This window comes from Quercus lobata, chromosome 4 (genome assembly GCF_001633185.2).
Source record: "Quercus lobata isolate SW786 chromosome 4, ValleyOak3.0 Primary Assembly, whole genome shotgun sequence".
Taxonomy (NCBI): Eukaryota; Viridiplantae; Streptophyta; class Magnoliopsida; order Fagales; family Fagaceae; genus Quercus; species Quercus lobata.
Window position 1 is genome coordinate 26361631 of NC_044907.1, and position 18421 is coordinate 26380051.

Genomic DNA, 18421 nt, shown 5'->3' on the forward strand with positions numbered 1-18421 from the left:
CCTTTATGCCTTACTTCACTTAAACAATTAATCTTCAACCAAACTTCAAAATTATCAGTGAAGGAACTAACAAGAGATGGAGGAACCTCCAATTTCCTCCATAAATCACAAGCAACAACACATTCACGGAGAAGGTGGACTATAGTTTCATCCTGATCTCTACACAAAAGACATACCTTGTCACAATTTATGCCTCTTTTCACAGGGACTAACTTCACTGGAATACTACCATGCAAACACAGCCAAAGGAAATTTGTAATTCTATATAGTGGACAAGTCAAAAGTTGATATTATTATATTATCATTATCATCATCTTGTGGCTGTCGTTGATCATAGGGTTTTGGTATCTCTCTTGCTTCAATAATTTTGATTGATTTTTTATATATTTTTTATTTTACGCATGATTGAAGTCATTGATTTTAGCCTAAACTGTCCGAAAGGACGTGGAAGCAAATTCAATAACATTTCAAATGAGCTCATTGTGTAGATTTGGATATATATATATATTCTGTTTAACCAAAAAAAGAAATATATATTCTGATTCTTTTTTTTTTTTTTTTAATGACAAGAGTGTCCCCTGTTTGGCTGTTTCGGTGGCTTTAATAGATACAACAAAATGTAAAATCCTTTTCCCCATATCATGATGACATTGGCGAGGACGTCATGTTAAGATACCAACAACTTCTTGGAAATGGATCCTCTCCATTTCCCTTTGAAATGGAGAGGCTCCAGTTCACGGTGGAGATTGAGTCTAAAATGATCCACGCTCAAAAATTGGACACATCATTTAAAATGTGTCACCACACTTAACTGGAGTTCAGTTGACTTAACTGGGGTTTAACTCAACCGGACAAAAGAAACTCAAGTTAAACTCTTAACTCTCACCAACCGTTCAAACTCTCTCTCTCTCAAATTTCAAACTCTCTCAACCTCTCACTTCTAGGATACTCAACTCAAACCCATCAGCAAAATCAAAGGAAAAACCTTAGCTCACCAGAGATCCCGACACCCATACACGCATCCTCTTTAAACCCAGATCAGAGAGAGAGTAAGGGTTGGGGTTTGGAGAGAATCGGGTGTAGAGAGAGACGCTTTTCAGATCCAAATCAGAGAAGGTTAGGGTTTGGGTTTGTCCTCTTTAAACCCAGATCAGAGAGAGAAAGGGTTGGGGTTTGGAGAGAATCGGGTGTAGAGAGAGACATTGATGCTTTTCAGACCCAAATCAGAGAAGGTTAGGGTTTGGGTTTGGAGAAAATCGGGAAAGAGAGAGGTTGATGATCTTTCAGGTTTGATCTATGGAGGGAAATGAGATTGAGAGACAGAGAAAGAGATTTTGGTCGAAGGAGAGAAGAAGCCACCATCGGAGGTGGTGGTTGCGGTGAGCCAGCCTTGCCGATTTGGTTCAGGCCCAAATCAGAGAAGGTTAGGGTTTGGGTTTTGGGAAAATCGGGAAAGAGAGAAGTTGATGCTCGATCTCCATGGCTATCGCTAGCAGCCACTGTGTTCCGCTCCACCAATTCCGGCCGTGGTTCCGGTGAAGTTCCTCTATCTCCCTCTTTGATTTTTCCTTATTTTAATTTTCTCAACAAAAGGTCCCATTGCTATCTTTGGTTTGGTAACTCTTTGGAATAATGTGGATATCTTCTTTGAGATTATTGTAATATATATATATATATATATATATATATATATATATATCTTTCTGAACCAAACTTGTTATTTCATGAATGAAATATTATTCTAATTGTGTCAGGTTGGCGGAACTACTGCCCGTCTAATGCTTGACTTGTGGCCATCATTGCAACTTGAAGGCTGGGAGATTGATGAAATTGTAGGGTACACTAAGTATCATGTCCAATAGATTTATACAAATTTATATATATATATATATATATATATATATATATTTAAATAATGGTTTCCATCATAATCTGCTGTCTTCCTAGTAAATTATTTTTATGTCTTTGATTGTGCTGTGGTAGTTATTGTTTTTGTAGTTATTTTCTGTAGGATGTAGAGATGTTGGGATTTTTTAATTAACAAAGAAATATGGGACACTGTTGGTTTTGCAATTACTATCGGTAATGCACTTCAAAATTTTGAGATCCCAAAGACCAGTCAACTTAATAATTTAAATTTCTTAAGGCTATATATATTATAAAGATCTGGGACCAACTTCAAGCTCGAAGATCCCACAAATTACATTGATCAACTAATCTTTTAAAGGAATCCCACAAAAAACCTCTCACAATGTGCTAGTTATACCACCCAGAAATTCTGAGTTGAGAAGCATTGGCCTGGATTCTCTTAAAATGTCAATATCTTAATAAAGTGCATCCACTGACATACACCATATATCTATGAACCTCTAAAACTTATTGGTCTCTTGATCTATTGTCATATGAAAAGCTCAGGAAGGTATTAAAAGATATTTTGAGCCCACACGTGAGGGAGACTGTTAGAAATATGTGATTAAATAATTAAATTTACCATATCTCATAACTTAAACTTTTGAGACAGTCAATAATTTAACATGTACTATTGCAACTTCACTATTTCATAGTCTATTGCAGTAATATCTAAAAAGTAAGAAAAGAGATTAATGAGCCTATTTCAATTAGCAATCTTAATTTGAAATTTATATTCCATGGGAATTTATTTATCGTAGGATATGAAAACACATTGTGCAGCAACATTGAGATTTTATAGGGCCCTCTATTTATTGCTAAGCACTTAGTAAAGGTGCAAGTATAATATCGGCTATTATATTGCAATTATGAAGCACAGTAGTGGTGGAAGGAAAGTTATAATCATTTCAGAGGCTTATAATGGTTTGGATTTTCTAGTTTTCTATCAGCTTTGAAGAAACTTTTTTCTCCTAGTTATAGGATCAAATAGGAGCACTATATGCTGCTTTCCTACTAAGTAACATGGTTTAAAAAACATATTAGCAATAATACTTACATTGGATGTTATTACAGTGGTTTTTGTCCAATTGTTTTCTTACACTGATAGCATATCTGCATTAGTTAAATGCTTGAAAGCTTTTGGTTCCCGGGTTGACTGCATCCATAGCTCATAATTTTTCTATTCTAGTTGATTGAGAAATCGAGAGAATATCTTGGGCTTTCGGATCTTGAGAAGCACACTGTAGCTGGTGGCATTCTTAATGTTCATATTGGGAATGCCCTTTCACAGTCAGTTAATGCTTCTGGAGGGTTTGCTGGTGAGATTCCTTTCTGCATTGCTTTTGTCTTACCTATTTCATCTTCTTCTGTTTCTTTTTAGGACTTTTTGGATTGTTTAAATTTCGGAACTAGATTTATGTTCTGGGGTACTTCTGGATGGGTTGTGGGTCTTGTTAGTCTCTTGGTGGACTTCTCTACTTATCTTTTAAAAAAAAAATAAAACAAAAAAGACGAAGCATGATTACTGTTTCAATTCTTATAGTTTTTGTCATCTAATTTCATTGCACTTCAATCTCTAGGACATGCCTCCTTTAACTAACTCATTTCCTCCTTTTCACAAGGATGGCTTTTAGTTGTACTTCGCTCCTCTTTGTCTCACTAAGTTGTGCTTGAAATGATATCAGGCATTGTCGTTGACTTGTTTTCTGGTGGAAAAGTATTGCCGCGGTTGCAAGAGGTTTGTATCTCACTTTTTTACATGAAGGGTTGGGACTTGGCTTTTGACATAGTGACATGGTGCCATGGTCTTTGATATTTCCTGTTCAAAAGTTCTCCAACACAGTACAAGTGCCGTTTTAAATTTATCACAGTTAAAAGTTTCAATCAACTCTTCAATTGTTAATGCACTTCACTGTGATCATCTTGTCCTTTGAGCCAAGGTTCTACACACTCTCTGCTGTCATCCACAAACACTGCTTGACTATTTCTTTGTTGATTTTTCCTCGCTTTCTGATTTTTGGCAGGTTCAAACCTGGTTAGAATTGAATGATAGATTGATGCCAAATGGTCGTCTCATGGTGAACTGTGGTGGCATTGATGAAGCAGCTGATGTGATTGATGGAGTGGTTCATCCCAAAAATTCTTCAATTGATGATACCTAGGTACAAAATTATACTATCAAGGCACTATCCAAAGAATTTCCTGGAAAAGTAGGGATTCTTTCATGAAAATATTATGTTCATTTGTGAACCAACATGGCTGCATCATTTTCAAGAAATACATAGTAGTATTAGAAAATAAATCCAAAAAGATGAGCGACTTTTACAGAGCATTGAAGAGAAAGTTCAGAAAGGAATTTAGGATATGTTTAGTTGTCCAGTGTTATTCAATTTCAATGGTTCCAATCATATTTTGCAAACACATAAAATGCCCCTTTTACAGATTTTTTTTTTTTTTTTTTCCAACTGTTGCACTTAGTGATGGTTGAAAGTTGAAACTCTTAAACCTTTCATTAATTGTATGCAAAACACAATAAAACATTTTAATTTCAATGGACATTCAAACAGGCCTTTTGCTGCCTGGCCAATTTAGTGTTAAGAAATGGTAGAAAAGTTAATCTTTGATGGTTGAAAACCTTAATCCTTTCATAAAATTGTATGCAAAACACAATAAAACATTTTAATTTTCTTTGGACACTCAAACAGGCCCTTTGCTGTGGGGCCAAGAAATAAAAGAAAAGGTGATCTTTGTTTTAGTGGCCGTAGATATGACTCTTAGACTCTAATTGTGGACCATCTTATGCATTGTTTGATAATAGCATAATTTCACTTAAGAAGCTAATAATAGGTTGATACTTGATTAGAACAGTGGAGAATCTATAGAGAATGGAGAATCAATGGTTAGCTGATGGCTAGTAATTATCAAAACTGAACCTTTGGTGGTTTGCTTGATTTCTGTTAAGGGTGGATCAGAGATGATACTCAGTATAATTTATGTCTCATTAACGATGGTAATGGAGTGGATTTAGTGATAAAAATGATGCAGGACAGAAGAATAGGATTCTTGAAGACACCTTAAGTAATTTAGACTAATAGGACTCAGGACTTCTCAAACAAGAATATCAAGCTTCAATGGGCTAGGCATGTGGACAGGGACACACATAATAAACTTAAAAAAAAAAAGATTTTTTAATTTTTAGTATTTTATTAGGATTTCGTTTTCTTTTGATAAAGAAATTGAATTCCCTGTTGTACTTGGGAAAAAAATAATGTGGAATTTGTGTTATTGGCTACAGATTGTTCTTGGCCGAGCTTCATCTTGCAACCAACCTACTGCCAGCGGCGGTGCATATAGACGGTGTTTACACCATTGGTGGCCGCTGGTACCCTTCTTTTTCTCTTTATTTTCTCTTCTTTTTATTTGCTTTTTAGATATGACCGAAACCCCCATTTTGTTTCAGTTTTTATTAGTGACTAGGTTTCCTTTTGCATAAAACAATGGAGGTTTTTGGGTACAGCCAAATGTGCTGTGATTGAAGGGAAAGTGGCCTGCTTGTAGTTGTTGTGTGTTGTCGTCTTTGACATCAGTAAAGTAATTGTGTTGCTTGGTATAAGCTAAAAAAATCATTATGAAATTTCTCTTTTTGTCCTAATTTTTCTTAGGTACCTGTTATTTTCCTAAATTGCAGATGGGTATTTTGCGTGTTGTAGTTCATTTTAAAGGTATAAACTGTGGCTCTTGATAGGCTAACTTGAGGGGAAAATTTTTGCTTGCTTGAATTGTTACCAATCATACTTAACAAGTTTAGCCCAAATTTTAAGTAGTCAATTTAGATTTTTATATGTTAAGGCCTCCCTCAAACATTCTGGGTTTTTGGTTCAAAAGAATGTTTGAAAATTTGGTGAATGTTATTTCTTTTAATAAATCTTCAAATATTTCTAGATGAACTTTAATTCTTGGGCATTTCAATGTTATACGGATATGTTACTGATTTATGAACTCTAATTCTAATTGGGCATTTCTAAGTTATACAAATATGGTACTAATCTATACAATAAAGCAGAAATTGCATTTAAATTTAGGCACAAATGAGCTTATGAACAAGAGTTTGTTTTATGAATTTTCCCTATTTATTGTGGCCAAAGCTTAGATGGATTAATAGCTATATGTCTCTTGTTTTCTTGTTAACAGAATCTGTATGTATATATGGTGGTTTACCTACTTGTTTTCCTTTTAAATAAACAAGCATATATCTTTTGTCATTTTTCACCATGAGAGGACTAAATCCCAAACTTTTGTGAAGGTTTGCTTTGCTGATTTAAAGTTGTTATATATTCATCATAATCTTTAAGTTGATGAATGCGTTTTACCATTGTCAAACTAATTCATGAATATTTCTAATTCATGTTCCATGTTTTTCTTGATTAGCTATAAACCGAAAATTACTTCAAATAATGATTTTTTTAATTGCTTAATGGTGAGCGAGTATTTGCTCTAGCAGACATTTGAAATCAATCCCTCAAAAGTTAGGAATTTTTTTTTTTTTTGGTCCAAATTGGAGTATTTCTTGATCTGTTTTTTTTTTTTTTTTTTTTTTTTTTTTTTTTTCATGTGTATGACAGTATGATGAGTTTAAGTGTTTATGGTCTAGCTGCTTGTGCAGACTGTGAGCAGAGTAACATTAAGACTAAACATGCCTTTACAGGTATGGTTTTCTTTTTTTGGAACTGTCATAAATACTGAAGTGTTCAGGGTTGATGCATTGTTTCCTTTTTATTCTACTCGTGATGGGTGCATTGTTCTTTTTTCTTGCATATGATTAATGATGCCATATACAAATAATATTGAAAAACAAGTAACAATAATTTTGTGCATCATGGTGCAGGGCTTCGAGTAACAATTGATTGCAAGCCAGAAAATGGACACTTAAAGACAAGAGGGGTAGGGAAACTCGATGAAGAAGGAAAGTTCAAAATGTCTATTCATTGTAAGATTGTAAAAGATGGCAAACAATGAAGAATGGTATGCACAGCTTCACAGTGCATCAGCTGCACCATGCCCCGCACATAATGGCCTAGAGTCTTCAAAAGTAGTATTGTGACATTTGTTATTGTAAGGATTGTAAGGATTGAATTTTGATTGTAAGGATTGTGACAATTGTTATTGTAAGAATTGAATTTTGATTGTAAGGATTGTGATTGTAAGGATTGTGACAGTTGTTATTGTAAGGATTGAATTTTAATTGTAAGGATTGTGACATGTGGAATGTGGATATTTACAGATATTTGTAAGTAAAGATTTTGATAGTTGTGGGCTATTGGTATTTGTAGATAATTTTAAGTAGGTGTAAGGGTGTGCTGCATAGGTGGTGCGGGTAAAGCCAGGGTGTGTAGGGGACAAGAAGTTAGTAGCATGTGGGTGTGCACTAGACCTATGCAGTAACATCAATTATGCAGTAATAGTAATATCAATTATGCAGTAACTTCAACATTATGCAGTAACAGTAATATTAATTATGCAGTAACTTTAACAGTAATTATGCAGTAAAAGTAACAGTAATGATGCAGTAACTTTTAACAGTAATTACAAAGTAAAGACAACTCTTGTCTAGCATAACAATTATGCAGAAAAATATATTTATGCCATGCAATACCAGACCTATGCAGTAACATGAATTATGCAGCAACAGTAACATCAATTATGCAGTAACAGTAATATCAGTTATGCAGTAACTTCAACATTATGTAGTAACAGTAATATTAATTATGCAGTAACTTTAACAGTAATTATGCAGTAAGTAACAGTAATTATGCAGTAACTTTTAACAGTAATTATGCAGTAAAAACAATTCTTGCCTAGCATAACAATTATGCAGAAAAATATATTTATGCCATGCAATACCAGACCTATGCAGTAACATGAATTATGCAGCAACAGTAACATCAATTATGCAGTAACAGTAATATCAGTTATGCAGTAACTTCAACATTATGTAGTAACAGTAATATTAATTATGCAGTAACTTTAACAGTAATTATGCAGTAAGTAACAGTAATTATGCAGTAACTTTTAACAGTAATTATGCAGTAAAAACAATTCTTGCCTAGCATAACAATTATGCAGAAAAATATATTTATGCCATGCAATACCAGACCTATGCAGTAACGTGAATTATGCAGCAACAGTAACATCAATTATGCAGTAACAGTAATATCAGTTATGCAGTAACTTCAACATTATGCAGTAACAGTAATATTAATTATGCAGTAACTTTAACAGTAATTATGCAGTAAGTAACAGTAATTATGCAGTAACTTTTAACAGTAATTATGCAGTAAAAACAATTCTTGCCTAGCATAACAATTATGCAGAAAAATATATTTATGCCATGCAATACCAGACCTATGCAGTAACGTGAATTATGCAGCAACAGTAACATCAATTATGCAGTAACAGTAACATCAATTATGCAGTAATTTTAACAGTAATTATGCAGAAACTTTAACAATAATTATGCAGTAACTTTTAATAGTAATTATGCAGTAAAAACAACTCTTGCCTAGCATAACAATTATGCAGAAAAACATATTTATGCCATGCAATACCAGACCTATGCAGTAACATGAATTATGCAGTAACAGTAACATCAATTATGCAGTAACAGTAACATAATTATGCAGTAATTTTAAAAGTAATTATGCAGAAATTTTAACAATAATTATGCAGTAAAAGTAACAGTAATTATGCAGTAACTTTTAACAGTAATTATGCAATAAAAACAACTCTTGAGATTGCTTTAGTCTTAATCCCGATTCATGTGCCAAATCAATTTCAATAGCATGAGTTGCATCCACTTTCCGTTGTGATGGCATCATGTGCACAGTTGATGGAAGGTGGAGATAGTGGTTATGCTCAGCAATAAATTCACTCACCACATATTTTTTACTATCTCGGTTAAGTACAATAACCAAACGTGCTTCACAACCACATCTTGTTTCTGCTCGTGGATTCTTTACATTCTGATCTCTCTTGTCTTTGCCTCGAACCCCCTCCTTTGCACACACAAATCTTCTTGAAGTAACCACACCAGTCTTTTTACATTTATTTACATACTCTTTTCTAATACTAAAACCAGCATTTCTGCCATATTCATTATAAAAACCATATGCAATCTCATCCGCTTCAAACTCCATCCCTTTAAATGGGGTAGATTCCATGGGCACATGAGAAGGAACATGTATTCCCATCATTATCCCTAGAAAAAATTGAACATAAATTTATTATAACTTTCACCTATCATTTATTTTCAAAATAGAGATGATGTAAAAAAAAAAAATAAGGATGTAATGAATGATCAACATACTAATGAGGATGTACCTCATATGAGAGAAATGTTATATATTTTTGTTACTAAACATAAAAATTCAAGATGACCAAGCATGATTTCAACTCAACTCACTCAAAGGGCAGTCAATTTAAACATGATAGTAATAAAAATGTTCTTTAAAATCTTGCATTCATAATATGCCATCAAGAATCATTATAAAGGAATCTTCTTATTATGATTAAAGAACTTATTTATTATGAGATTTTTTTTTTCAAAGGAGAAATTTATTAATTGAAATATCTAAACCTTGTGATCAACACCACAACAGTATCTTTTTGATCACCTCTCTATATATGTCCATAATCCACATTAAGCATACAAGTAATCATTTTTTAATTTCACATAAACTCATCATTGATACTATTTTCTTATGAACCGATTATAATAGACTATATTAACAGCTGTGGAAATATATATATTTTTTTTTAAATTGTGCCACTAAACTTATTGATTACACTATGAATTAGGATCATGTGTGTAAGGATTTTAGTGTTGATCCATTCCATAACATTTTATGGTAATAAATTCAAATTTATTGATGTAATTTTATCCGTTTGAAAATCTAGTTAGTTTTTTAGTTTATATTTAGAGCTACTCAAAGAAATGCTTACTAAAAAGGTTTGCTTGAGCAAAGGTCAAGATAGATGAAGTGCGATGTGAGGTGTGCTCAAGCAAGATGGTAAACTTGCTTAAGTGGAACACTAAAGGTCCGAGATTTTGCATGTCTCTCGCTTGAGTGAGGTCGTAAGAATATACTTTCCTAATCTACTTTCCGAAGTGGTTTCTCCAGTAAAGATATTCTTCTTTGATTTTCCACTTCATCACCAAATGTTATGTCATGCTTAATGTGCTTTTTATATTACTTATTGATTTGTTAATTGCTTAACTATAGTTAAAAATTAATTGTTTGAGTGGATCACTTCATCAATATAATTTGATAATTTTGCTCATTAATTCACATTGGGGTCTAAACAGAAATTTCAATGTTCAATCTTATTTAATTATAAAGTATGGTGAGATTTATCACAAAGTATTTGACAAGATACTTACCTTTTTGAGTGACAAATTTACTTTGATAAAGTTCCCTTATCAGCAAATCTCTACAATTAGTCATTTAAATATCAAAGTTGCACGTGTTAATGGCAGGTGTTTTTTTTTTTTTTTTCAAAAAAGCTACTAAAAAAGGCATATTTATTGGTCATAAGGGCCATGACTAGAGTACACTTGCTATACCATCCTTTTGTTTTTAGGGAAAGCGTTCAAAAATTAACTCATTTTCTTTTTTTGTGAGTAAAACTCGTTTTCTTATGTTCAGTAATCAGGGGCAGCTGCACATACATTTTAGGGGTTCATATTAGGGGGTTCAAATGAACCCCCTGACTTGAAAAAATTTATTTGAACATCAGCTACAATGAAGAAGGTCTTTGATCAAACCATTAGGGACCTGTAAGTCTTAACTGTGATTCTTATTATGTAATTTCTTATCATGGTAATCTCATTGCTATTTGAGTGTTCTGTTTTCTTGATTCATCGTTGGCAATATTGGTGAGAAAAGATTATTCTTTGGATAGTTTCTTTTGAATTACATAGTTAGTTTTCGGAGTTTAGTATTGTTTATTCATTCATTATATCTTGTTTCTCTATTATTATATGACAACAATTGCCTAAGACGTTAATTTTTTACTGCTTTTCTTACATTATAAAAGAGGAGAATAAGAAAGTGCTTAAAGTCCCTGGAATTAAGCAGCAGGTAAAAAATTTTCCTTTAATTTTTTTTGCTTATTTGGGTTTCCAAAACTTTGATTGATTCGTTCCTGTCAATATCTGGGGGCAATGGTGGTGAGGTTGAACAATAATTGCCCATGTGTTGTCCCTAAGTTTATTATTGAAAGATCTTTGTCTGCTGATTATCACTCCTCTGTATTAGGCTATTGCTCCTTGACAACAATATAAATGCAGAAAAATGATCAAACATCAAATAAGATAAGCATAAACAAGTTTACGGATATACCTTTGTTTTGGCAAGATGGAAACAGAGATGCTTTGAAGCTGAACTTGTTCTCTAAGCCTTCTGCAAAGCTCTTTTAATTTTGGTTAAAATCTATGAAGTTTTGAACGTGGGATGGCAAGATAGAAACAGAGATGTCTTACATTCTTTGAACCTTCTGTGATGCTTTTTTTTTTTTTTGGTTAAAATCTATGAAGCATTGAACGTGGGATATATCTCTAACCTTCTGTGAAGCTTTTCCCTCCTATAAGGTTTTTTTTGTTTTTCAGTGCAGAGAAGTTCCTCTAACTCTGTTTCACTTTTCCCTCCAAAAAGTGTTTTTTTGTCCGGTTGAGTTAAATAAATCCTCCGGTTTAATTGCTTAACTGGGGTTAAGTGTACTGTTTTCATTTTAAATGATGTGGCACTTTTCTAGCCCTTGATCATTTTGAAATCAATCTCCACCGTGAACTGGAGCCTCTCCATTTCACTTTGAAATGGAGAGGATCCGGTTCCCAATTTCTTTAGGTAGAATGCAAAACATGCAGCAATAATTTAATTTGACATGAAGCCAAACCCTATCCAAAGAGACTGACATTATGTCCCATCAAAAAAAAAAAAAGAAAGAGAATGACATTATGGACCAGTTTGTCAATGTCGTTTAGTGGTAAGCAGATTATTTTTTCCAATACATAATCATGGCTTTATAACTACCTATGATTGTTACGTACTTACGCATCTACAATTTCTAATGAGTTTCAACACGACTATGTAATCAACTAAGGCATTTGTTAGTGCTTAGTGATACCTTATCTTTCTATTATTTTAGAAAAAATTTTAATTTTTTTTAATAAATATGCATGGATTTGAATCTATAACTAGGGTTGTCCTAGCACCCTGTGGAACCAACCCACCCGTCCCAGCCAATCAGATTTGATGACACCGTTGGTGGTAGGTCCTCGCCCTTAGAAATTGATTTCGATGGGTTGGTTGGCTACTCGTTGCATGAAAACTTGATTCCAACAGATTTGACCAATCTCCACCATCACAAGTCATGCGTTGTTCTCCCCCAATATGTGTGTTTCTCTGCCAGTATTAGGTTTTCTCCGATTAGATTTGATGAGATTTCATTGAGACCCCAACAAATCATGTTCTCTTAAAAACTTTACACATGTATTATTTAGATTTGAGAAGAATATACAATTTTTTAAATCAAGTTAAATTATTTAAATCATTGTAGCTAAATAATCAAATAAAAATATTTGAAGGAAAAGACAAAGATATATACTAAATTATTTTAATTAAACAAAATATAACTAGGTCAGCAAAGGTAAATTCGGACTTCTCCCAAACCTTTCCTTCTAAGATCCACGAACACCACCTAAAACAATGAGTCAATGACCCAATTACATCAATTTTTTATAGGTGATTTTATTTACTTTCACACTTGGTTAACTAATGTCTAATCGGCCATTACGAAAGCTCTCTAACTAGTTATATACCAAGTAATAAAGGAATTTCTATATACATAAGTTCTAGATTTGTTCAATACCAAAAGAAAAAGAATACATCTAAAACATCTTATAATCAAAGTTAGGCCAACAGGTGACTCTAATTGTTAGCATTTTTGAAGTTGGCATGTTGTTGTATGTTTGTGTGTTATCAAAAAATAGTTAGGCCAACAGGTGAAAACCTCATGGCCATGGGTGCATCATATATTCTTTATGAATTGCAATATCAATCAAGTTCTTTATGCCATGCTCCACTTCTATGTACCACGAATAAAAAAATAACACCTAGCTTCTTTAATTTTTCCTTTCACAATTAAAGCCGAGATAATCTTATAGGCTATAATTCTAGCCAAGAACCACGCAACAGGTGTGGGTATGGCCATTTGCCAATGCACTTATGCACAACGAGAATCATGTCTCTCTCTTCTCTTGGAACATGTTGCTACCATATGAGGGAAGCAGGTGTGGAGCTTAGAATTTTTGTTTAAGGGCCAAGTTGTGACATTAATATATTTATTAAGACCACCACCTCCCCTCCCCTCCCACACACACACATGCCACATAATGAGTTGAAAAATATAAATTCAAATATGTTTGGTGTCAAACTTTATCAAATATTTTGACAGATATAAGAGCACATTTTGTAAAATAAAATAAAATTGCAAAAAATAAAGTTATGTTTCTATAACTATTAGACCGATTATTTAGTTTAAGAGCATCATTAAACTAATTCAAATATTTAGAGGGTCAGCTCTTATTTTTGTAGGCTAAATTTTAAAAGCATTAAAATAATTATATATATTAAGGAAAATTTCAAAATTATGGGTGGCCCTAGAGGGAAGGGTATGGTGGATTACACACACTTCAAAACTGTGACAGTTCCTTTGTTTTTAGAGAGTGTGTACTATGTGTACACTAGACATTTTCCATGAGATAATTCAAATTTGGCTAAATTACAACTTAGAGCATTTACAGCAGTGAAGCTATTTTTTTTAGCTATTTAGCACCACAAAAAGCTGCTTTATCTATTTTACTTACTCATTTCACAAAACATCCAATATTAGTGGATCTATTTTAGTTTTCAACACAATAAAATAATATAAACATCACAATAAAATAATACATCCCACTACCAAAAAAAAAAACACCACAAACTGATCAATAGCACAATCCACAACCACTGCCAACCAAGAATAACCACCCACAACTACCCAACAACAACTAGCAAGCCAAGAACAACCACCCACAACTACCCAACAACAACTAGCAAGCCAAGAACAACCACCCACAACCATTGCCAAAAATCCAAATTAGCCAAAAACCACCACACAAATCACCACCAACACAGCCACACCACCACTGACCCACGAAGATGAAGATCGGTGATGAAGATGAAGATCAACGATGAAGCCACGTGGCGCTCATCTAACCGTTTCTCAATCGCACTCACCGGAATCACAATGTGGTTGAGGAGTTGGGGATTTTTGTTTGTACTGTCCTTGACAAGAATGATTAGCGAGTCTTCAAAAGGTTCTTCAGCGACGAACAACAAGTCCTCGATGAAGTGCAGCGACGCACTTTGATTGTTCATGGAGCCTCGTCTTGTTTTGAATGATTGAGCTTTGGTGGGTTGGTGACATTGAGGTTCGAGTCGGGCCGGCGGCGATGAGACAAAGAGGTGAGAGTTCAGAGGTGAGAGTTTGAGAGAGTTGAGAGTTCGTGAGTTTGTTGAGTGTGGAGAGTTTCAGACGGGTGGGATAATAAAAGAATAGAATAGAATAAATAAATAAATAGTATTTTAAACAGACAATTGAATAATAAAAAATAAAAATAAAAATAGCTCTCAGCTACAGTGCAATGAAGGTAAAAATTTTACCTTTAGCACCACTATTGCAACACTCTTTTTATATATAGTGGTGCTAAAAATAGCTTTTTAGCACTACTATTATAGATGCTCTTATAGTACACAACTCTTAATAGTTTTGAATATCATTCAATCCACTCCTACCGAAACAAACAGAAAATCTTGGATTGGTATGCAAATCATAATGGTAACCCCCATGTTCCACCTCAGATGAAATATTAAAAAAAAAAAAAAAAAGATGAAGCAATCGGGTATAATTTGACACCTATTAATATAGCAGATTGTTAATGGTTGTGAGTAAAAAATAAAATGTTAATAATGATTCTAACGAGAAGCATAAAAAGTTTCTCAATTTAACATGTGTGAAAAAAAAAAAAAATTCAATTTTATTATGTGTACGTCGCTTTACTATTGTGATAGGGGGGATGAACAGACAAAAGGAAATCAATTGGTTGCTTTCACGTGAGTGGGTTTCGGAAATGAGAAAAAGAGTTGTTAGTGAACCTTCATGGAAGATTACTTATGTAGAATTACCCAAAATGTTAATTTTATTTACAAAAGAACCATAAGCAATTGTTTTTAATAATAATATGCACACTTTATTTGAGATCTTAAAAAAATTGTATATATTAATCTATTATTTTTTATATAATAGTAATTAATATATATATATATATATATATATATATATGCGGTAACCTTGAATGGTATTGAAATATTTTATTTCAAATTCAATAGACAAACTCGAATAAGGTATATTAGAACTAGTAGTTTCTAGTACCAAAGGAGAAAAAATTGTAAGAACGTAATGATGAAATATTCAATTAAGCAAAACCTAAAACAACCATGAATGTCATATTGTACGAGGGGTCGAAAATTCATAGTAAAATGATAAAAAGAGTACCATAACAAAACAAATATGCAGTGCCTTTCCATACAAAACATTGTTTTCAACAATTCTTGAGTAAAGTTGCATTACTTTTATGCTGAGCCACTTTTTACTATGCCCCCAAAAATGTTCAAAAAGACATTATAGCTGGATAAAAGATAGGACCTAAAGAATATTTTATATAACATTATTGACTGGTCCCACATGCGTCACTGCTTTTCTCCCCCAAAACGTCATCATTACAAGCCTACAATTTTTATAAGTTTAGCACTATATATTAGCTTCCTTCACTTCATCTTTTCAATTTACATTTTTCTAATATTCTACTTTCTAGCCACCTTCCAAAATGCCTCGTCTTTCCATGCAACAAGTCTTTCACAAAGTTTCCCACTAAGCTCTATTCAACAAAGTAATGACACTTATCATATCAAAATTTACAATTTTACCATAACTTATTTATGTGATAAATTATGAATAGTAAAATTATAAATTTATTACTTTTATTTTATCATTTACAATTTACCATATAAACAAGTCGTGAGTTTTATTTAGATACTAGCATTTTTGCTCTTCAATCTCTCTATTTTTCCTTCTCTTCTTTCTCTTTTTTTTCATTTCTATTTTACTCCACTTTCTATTTGTTAATTTATTTTATGATTGATGATTTTTTTATCATTTTATTTATTAACCCAATTAATAGTCTATGCAGTACATTTCCATCCAAAACACGTGGGAGGGGGAGGGGCGGAAAAGTCCCAAAAAAATAGGCCCTAAAGGCTCCCAAATGAAACTGACTGGCCCCATGTGTCATTGTTTCGTTCAAACATCTCTCCTCCCGGCCCCAACACATCAGCATAACAAAACTCTACCACTTTTATAGTTTGCATTATTTTCCAATATTCTACTTTTTAGCCACCTGCCAAAAGACCTTTTGACTCAATGCAAATGCAAGTCTTCTCATAGTCGTCTCACACTAAGGCCTGTTCGTTTTGATAAAAAAAAAGTGGTATATTCTGTATTCATTTTCAGCTTTTTATGAGATTCACTACTTAAAAAATAGATTTGAATACAAAAATTAAATACAATTTTTTAGTATTTTCATTTTCTTAAAAATATATATAGTGGCACGTTTGTAAAAGAAAAAAACCAAATCTATAAATCTCATTAACACTGAAAAAAAAATCCCTCTCTCTCAATTGTGTTGAAATTTTAATTGAAAAATATAAAAAGAAAAAAAGAAAAATCTAGACTAAAAAATAATGCCAAACATAAAATGAGTTGAATAGAGAAAATGAATACAAGATTTAAGAAACAAAAAATGAGTTCCGAAAATGAAAAGAGAAAATGAATTCACACCAATGATAACCAAACAGGGCCTAAGTCTCTTCCATCTCTCTACTCTTCTTTTTTTGTTTTCCATTTTTATTTCTATTTTAGTACTTTACTTCATTTTCTATTTATTTATTTTAAGGTTGATGATTTTTTTTTTTTTTTTTTTTTTGCCTTTTACTTATTAAACCAATATTTTTATTTTGAGAAACATTAAACCAATTGACAGTCTATATTTGGTTACAAAATAAATTTTCATAGTGCAATATATGGTACCACTAATTTTATATGGAAAATCTCACACACATGTCAAAACTAACAAATTTGTATTTATGTCTGAAAATTGATGTTTGAAAATTTATTAGTACAATAATGAGTGGATCAAACATATGCATATCATTTGGTCTTATCCCGGAAAATTTTCTTGCTCCACCCTATATGCACATAAAAAAATATAAGGAATATCGCTCTATTTGTTTAGGCATTAACATTTTCTGGAAAATGATTCATTTTTCAGAGAGTATTTTCTGAAAAATTATCTTATTTTTCGGTGTTTGGTAATAACCTTGAAAATGAGCTTGAGAATGTTTTCTGGTATTTGGTATTCATAGTTTGTATAACATTTCTTGTATAATTTAAAATATGTATAATATGTGTATTGTGTAAACCCACCTAATGTAATCAATATAAATAAATAATAATAATAATAAAAACCAAGAATGAATTTGGTTTTCGAACTAAAATTTTGATAACAGATACAATCAAAATTAGATATCCAATTTTCATGATCTCAAATACTCATCTTGCTCATGTATATAAACAATAACGTTCATAATATATATATATATATATATATATATAAACCATACTTCTCATAATTCAAAATAATCATTATAAACTTAAGTTCCATTTTAAATAGTTCAAAATGCCACATTTTTACTGGCAAACTAATCCAGTACAAATAGTTTGATAAATATACCAAAAATTGTTATAGAACCGTTGACCGATCTATGAGGAGAAAAAAAAATACAAACCTTATTAAAGAACGGTATTATAGAGGGGAGAACAAATAGGGAGAAAAAAGAGAAGAAAGGCAGATAGAGAGAGAAGTTTGTGGGAAGAGAAGAGGCCAGAGGGGGTGATGGTGAGAGTGTGAGAAGAGAGAAAAAATAAAAGGAGGGAAGAAGTGAGAGTTTATTGTGAGAAAGGCTGAATGAGCAAAAGAAAATATTTTTTCCTAAGTCATAAGAAGATAATATTTATAAGAGTTATGCACTGTATAAGAGAGAGATTGTTTTCCAAAAAAAAAATTTGGAAAACAACCTATAGAAAATAAGCCTTGTTTTTATAAGAGTTTTCCGTTGAATAAAGATAATTTTCTGTTGACTATTTTTTTTTATTTTTTTTTTGTGCTACCAAACACTGAAAAATATAGAAAACTATTTTTATAAAAGGTTTTCCAGCGAAACAAACAGAGCGTATAATTCCAAATATCTGACTAAGCTTGTGTTTGGATAGTTTATTTTTTGCTAACTTATTTTACTAT

The 18421-nt window shown here is 32.4% G+C and overlaps 2 protein-coding genes across 2 annotated transcripts; one reads left to right on the forward strand and one right to left on the reverse strand.

The window, feature by feature from the left end:
• Nucleotides 1–1306: 1306 nt before the first annotated feature.
• Nucleotides 1307–7204, forward strand: LOC115984913. The gene is made up of 9 exons (XM_031107898.1): nucleotides 1307–1423; nucleotides 1497–1535; nucleotides 1755–1832; nucleotides 3098–3227; nucleotides 3594–3646; nucleotides 3933–4070; nucleotides 5204–5290; nucleotides 6531–6613; nucleotides 6794–7204. The coding sequence occupies exons 1-6, from the start codon at nucleotides 1307–1309 to the stop codon at nucleotides 4068–4070; spliced, it is 555 nt and encodes a 184-aa protein (XP_030963758.1). The 3' UTR covers nucleotides 5204–5290; nucleotides 6531–6613; nucleotides 6794–7204.
• Nucleotides 7205–8663: 1459 nt separating this feature from the next.
• Nucleotides 8664–9155, reverse strand: LOC115984914 (protein FAR1-RELATED SEQUENCE 5-like). Its single transcript, XM_031107899.1, has one exon. The coding sequence runs from the start codon at nucleotides 9153–9155 to the stop codon at nucleotides 8664–8666; it is 492 nt and encodes a 163-aa protein (XP_030963759.1).
• Between the last annotated feature and the right edge of the window lie 9266 nt (nucleotides 9156–18421).

Excerpts from the sequence above, each read along its gene's own strand:
- LOC115984913 (XM_031107898.1), top strand. The coding sequence starts at position 1,307 with ATGAGATTGAGAGACAGAGAAAGAGATTTTGGTCGAAGGAGAGAAGAA. Across the intron at positions 1,424-1,496 it reads TCAGGCCCAAATCAGAGAAG|CCACTGTGTTCCGCTCCACC; the intron begins GTTAGGGTTTGG and ends TATCGCTAGCAG. Across the intron at positions 1,833-3,097 it reads GCTGGGAGATTGATGAAATT|TTGATTGAGAAATCGAGAGA; the intron begins GTAGGGTACACT and ends TTTCTATTCTAG.
- LOC115984914 (XM_031107899.1), bottom strand. The coding sequence starts at position 9,155 with ATGGGAATACATGTTCCTTCTCATGTGCCCATGGAATCTACCCCATTT.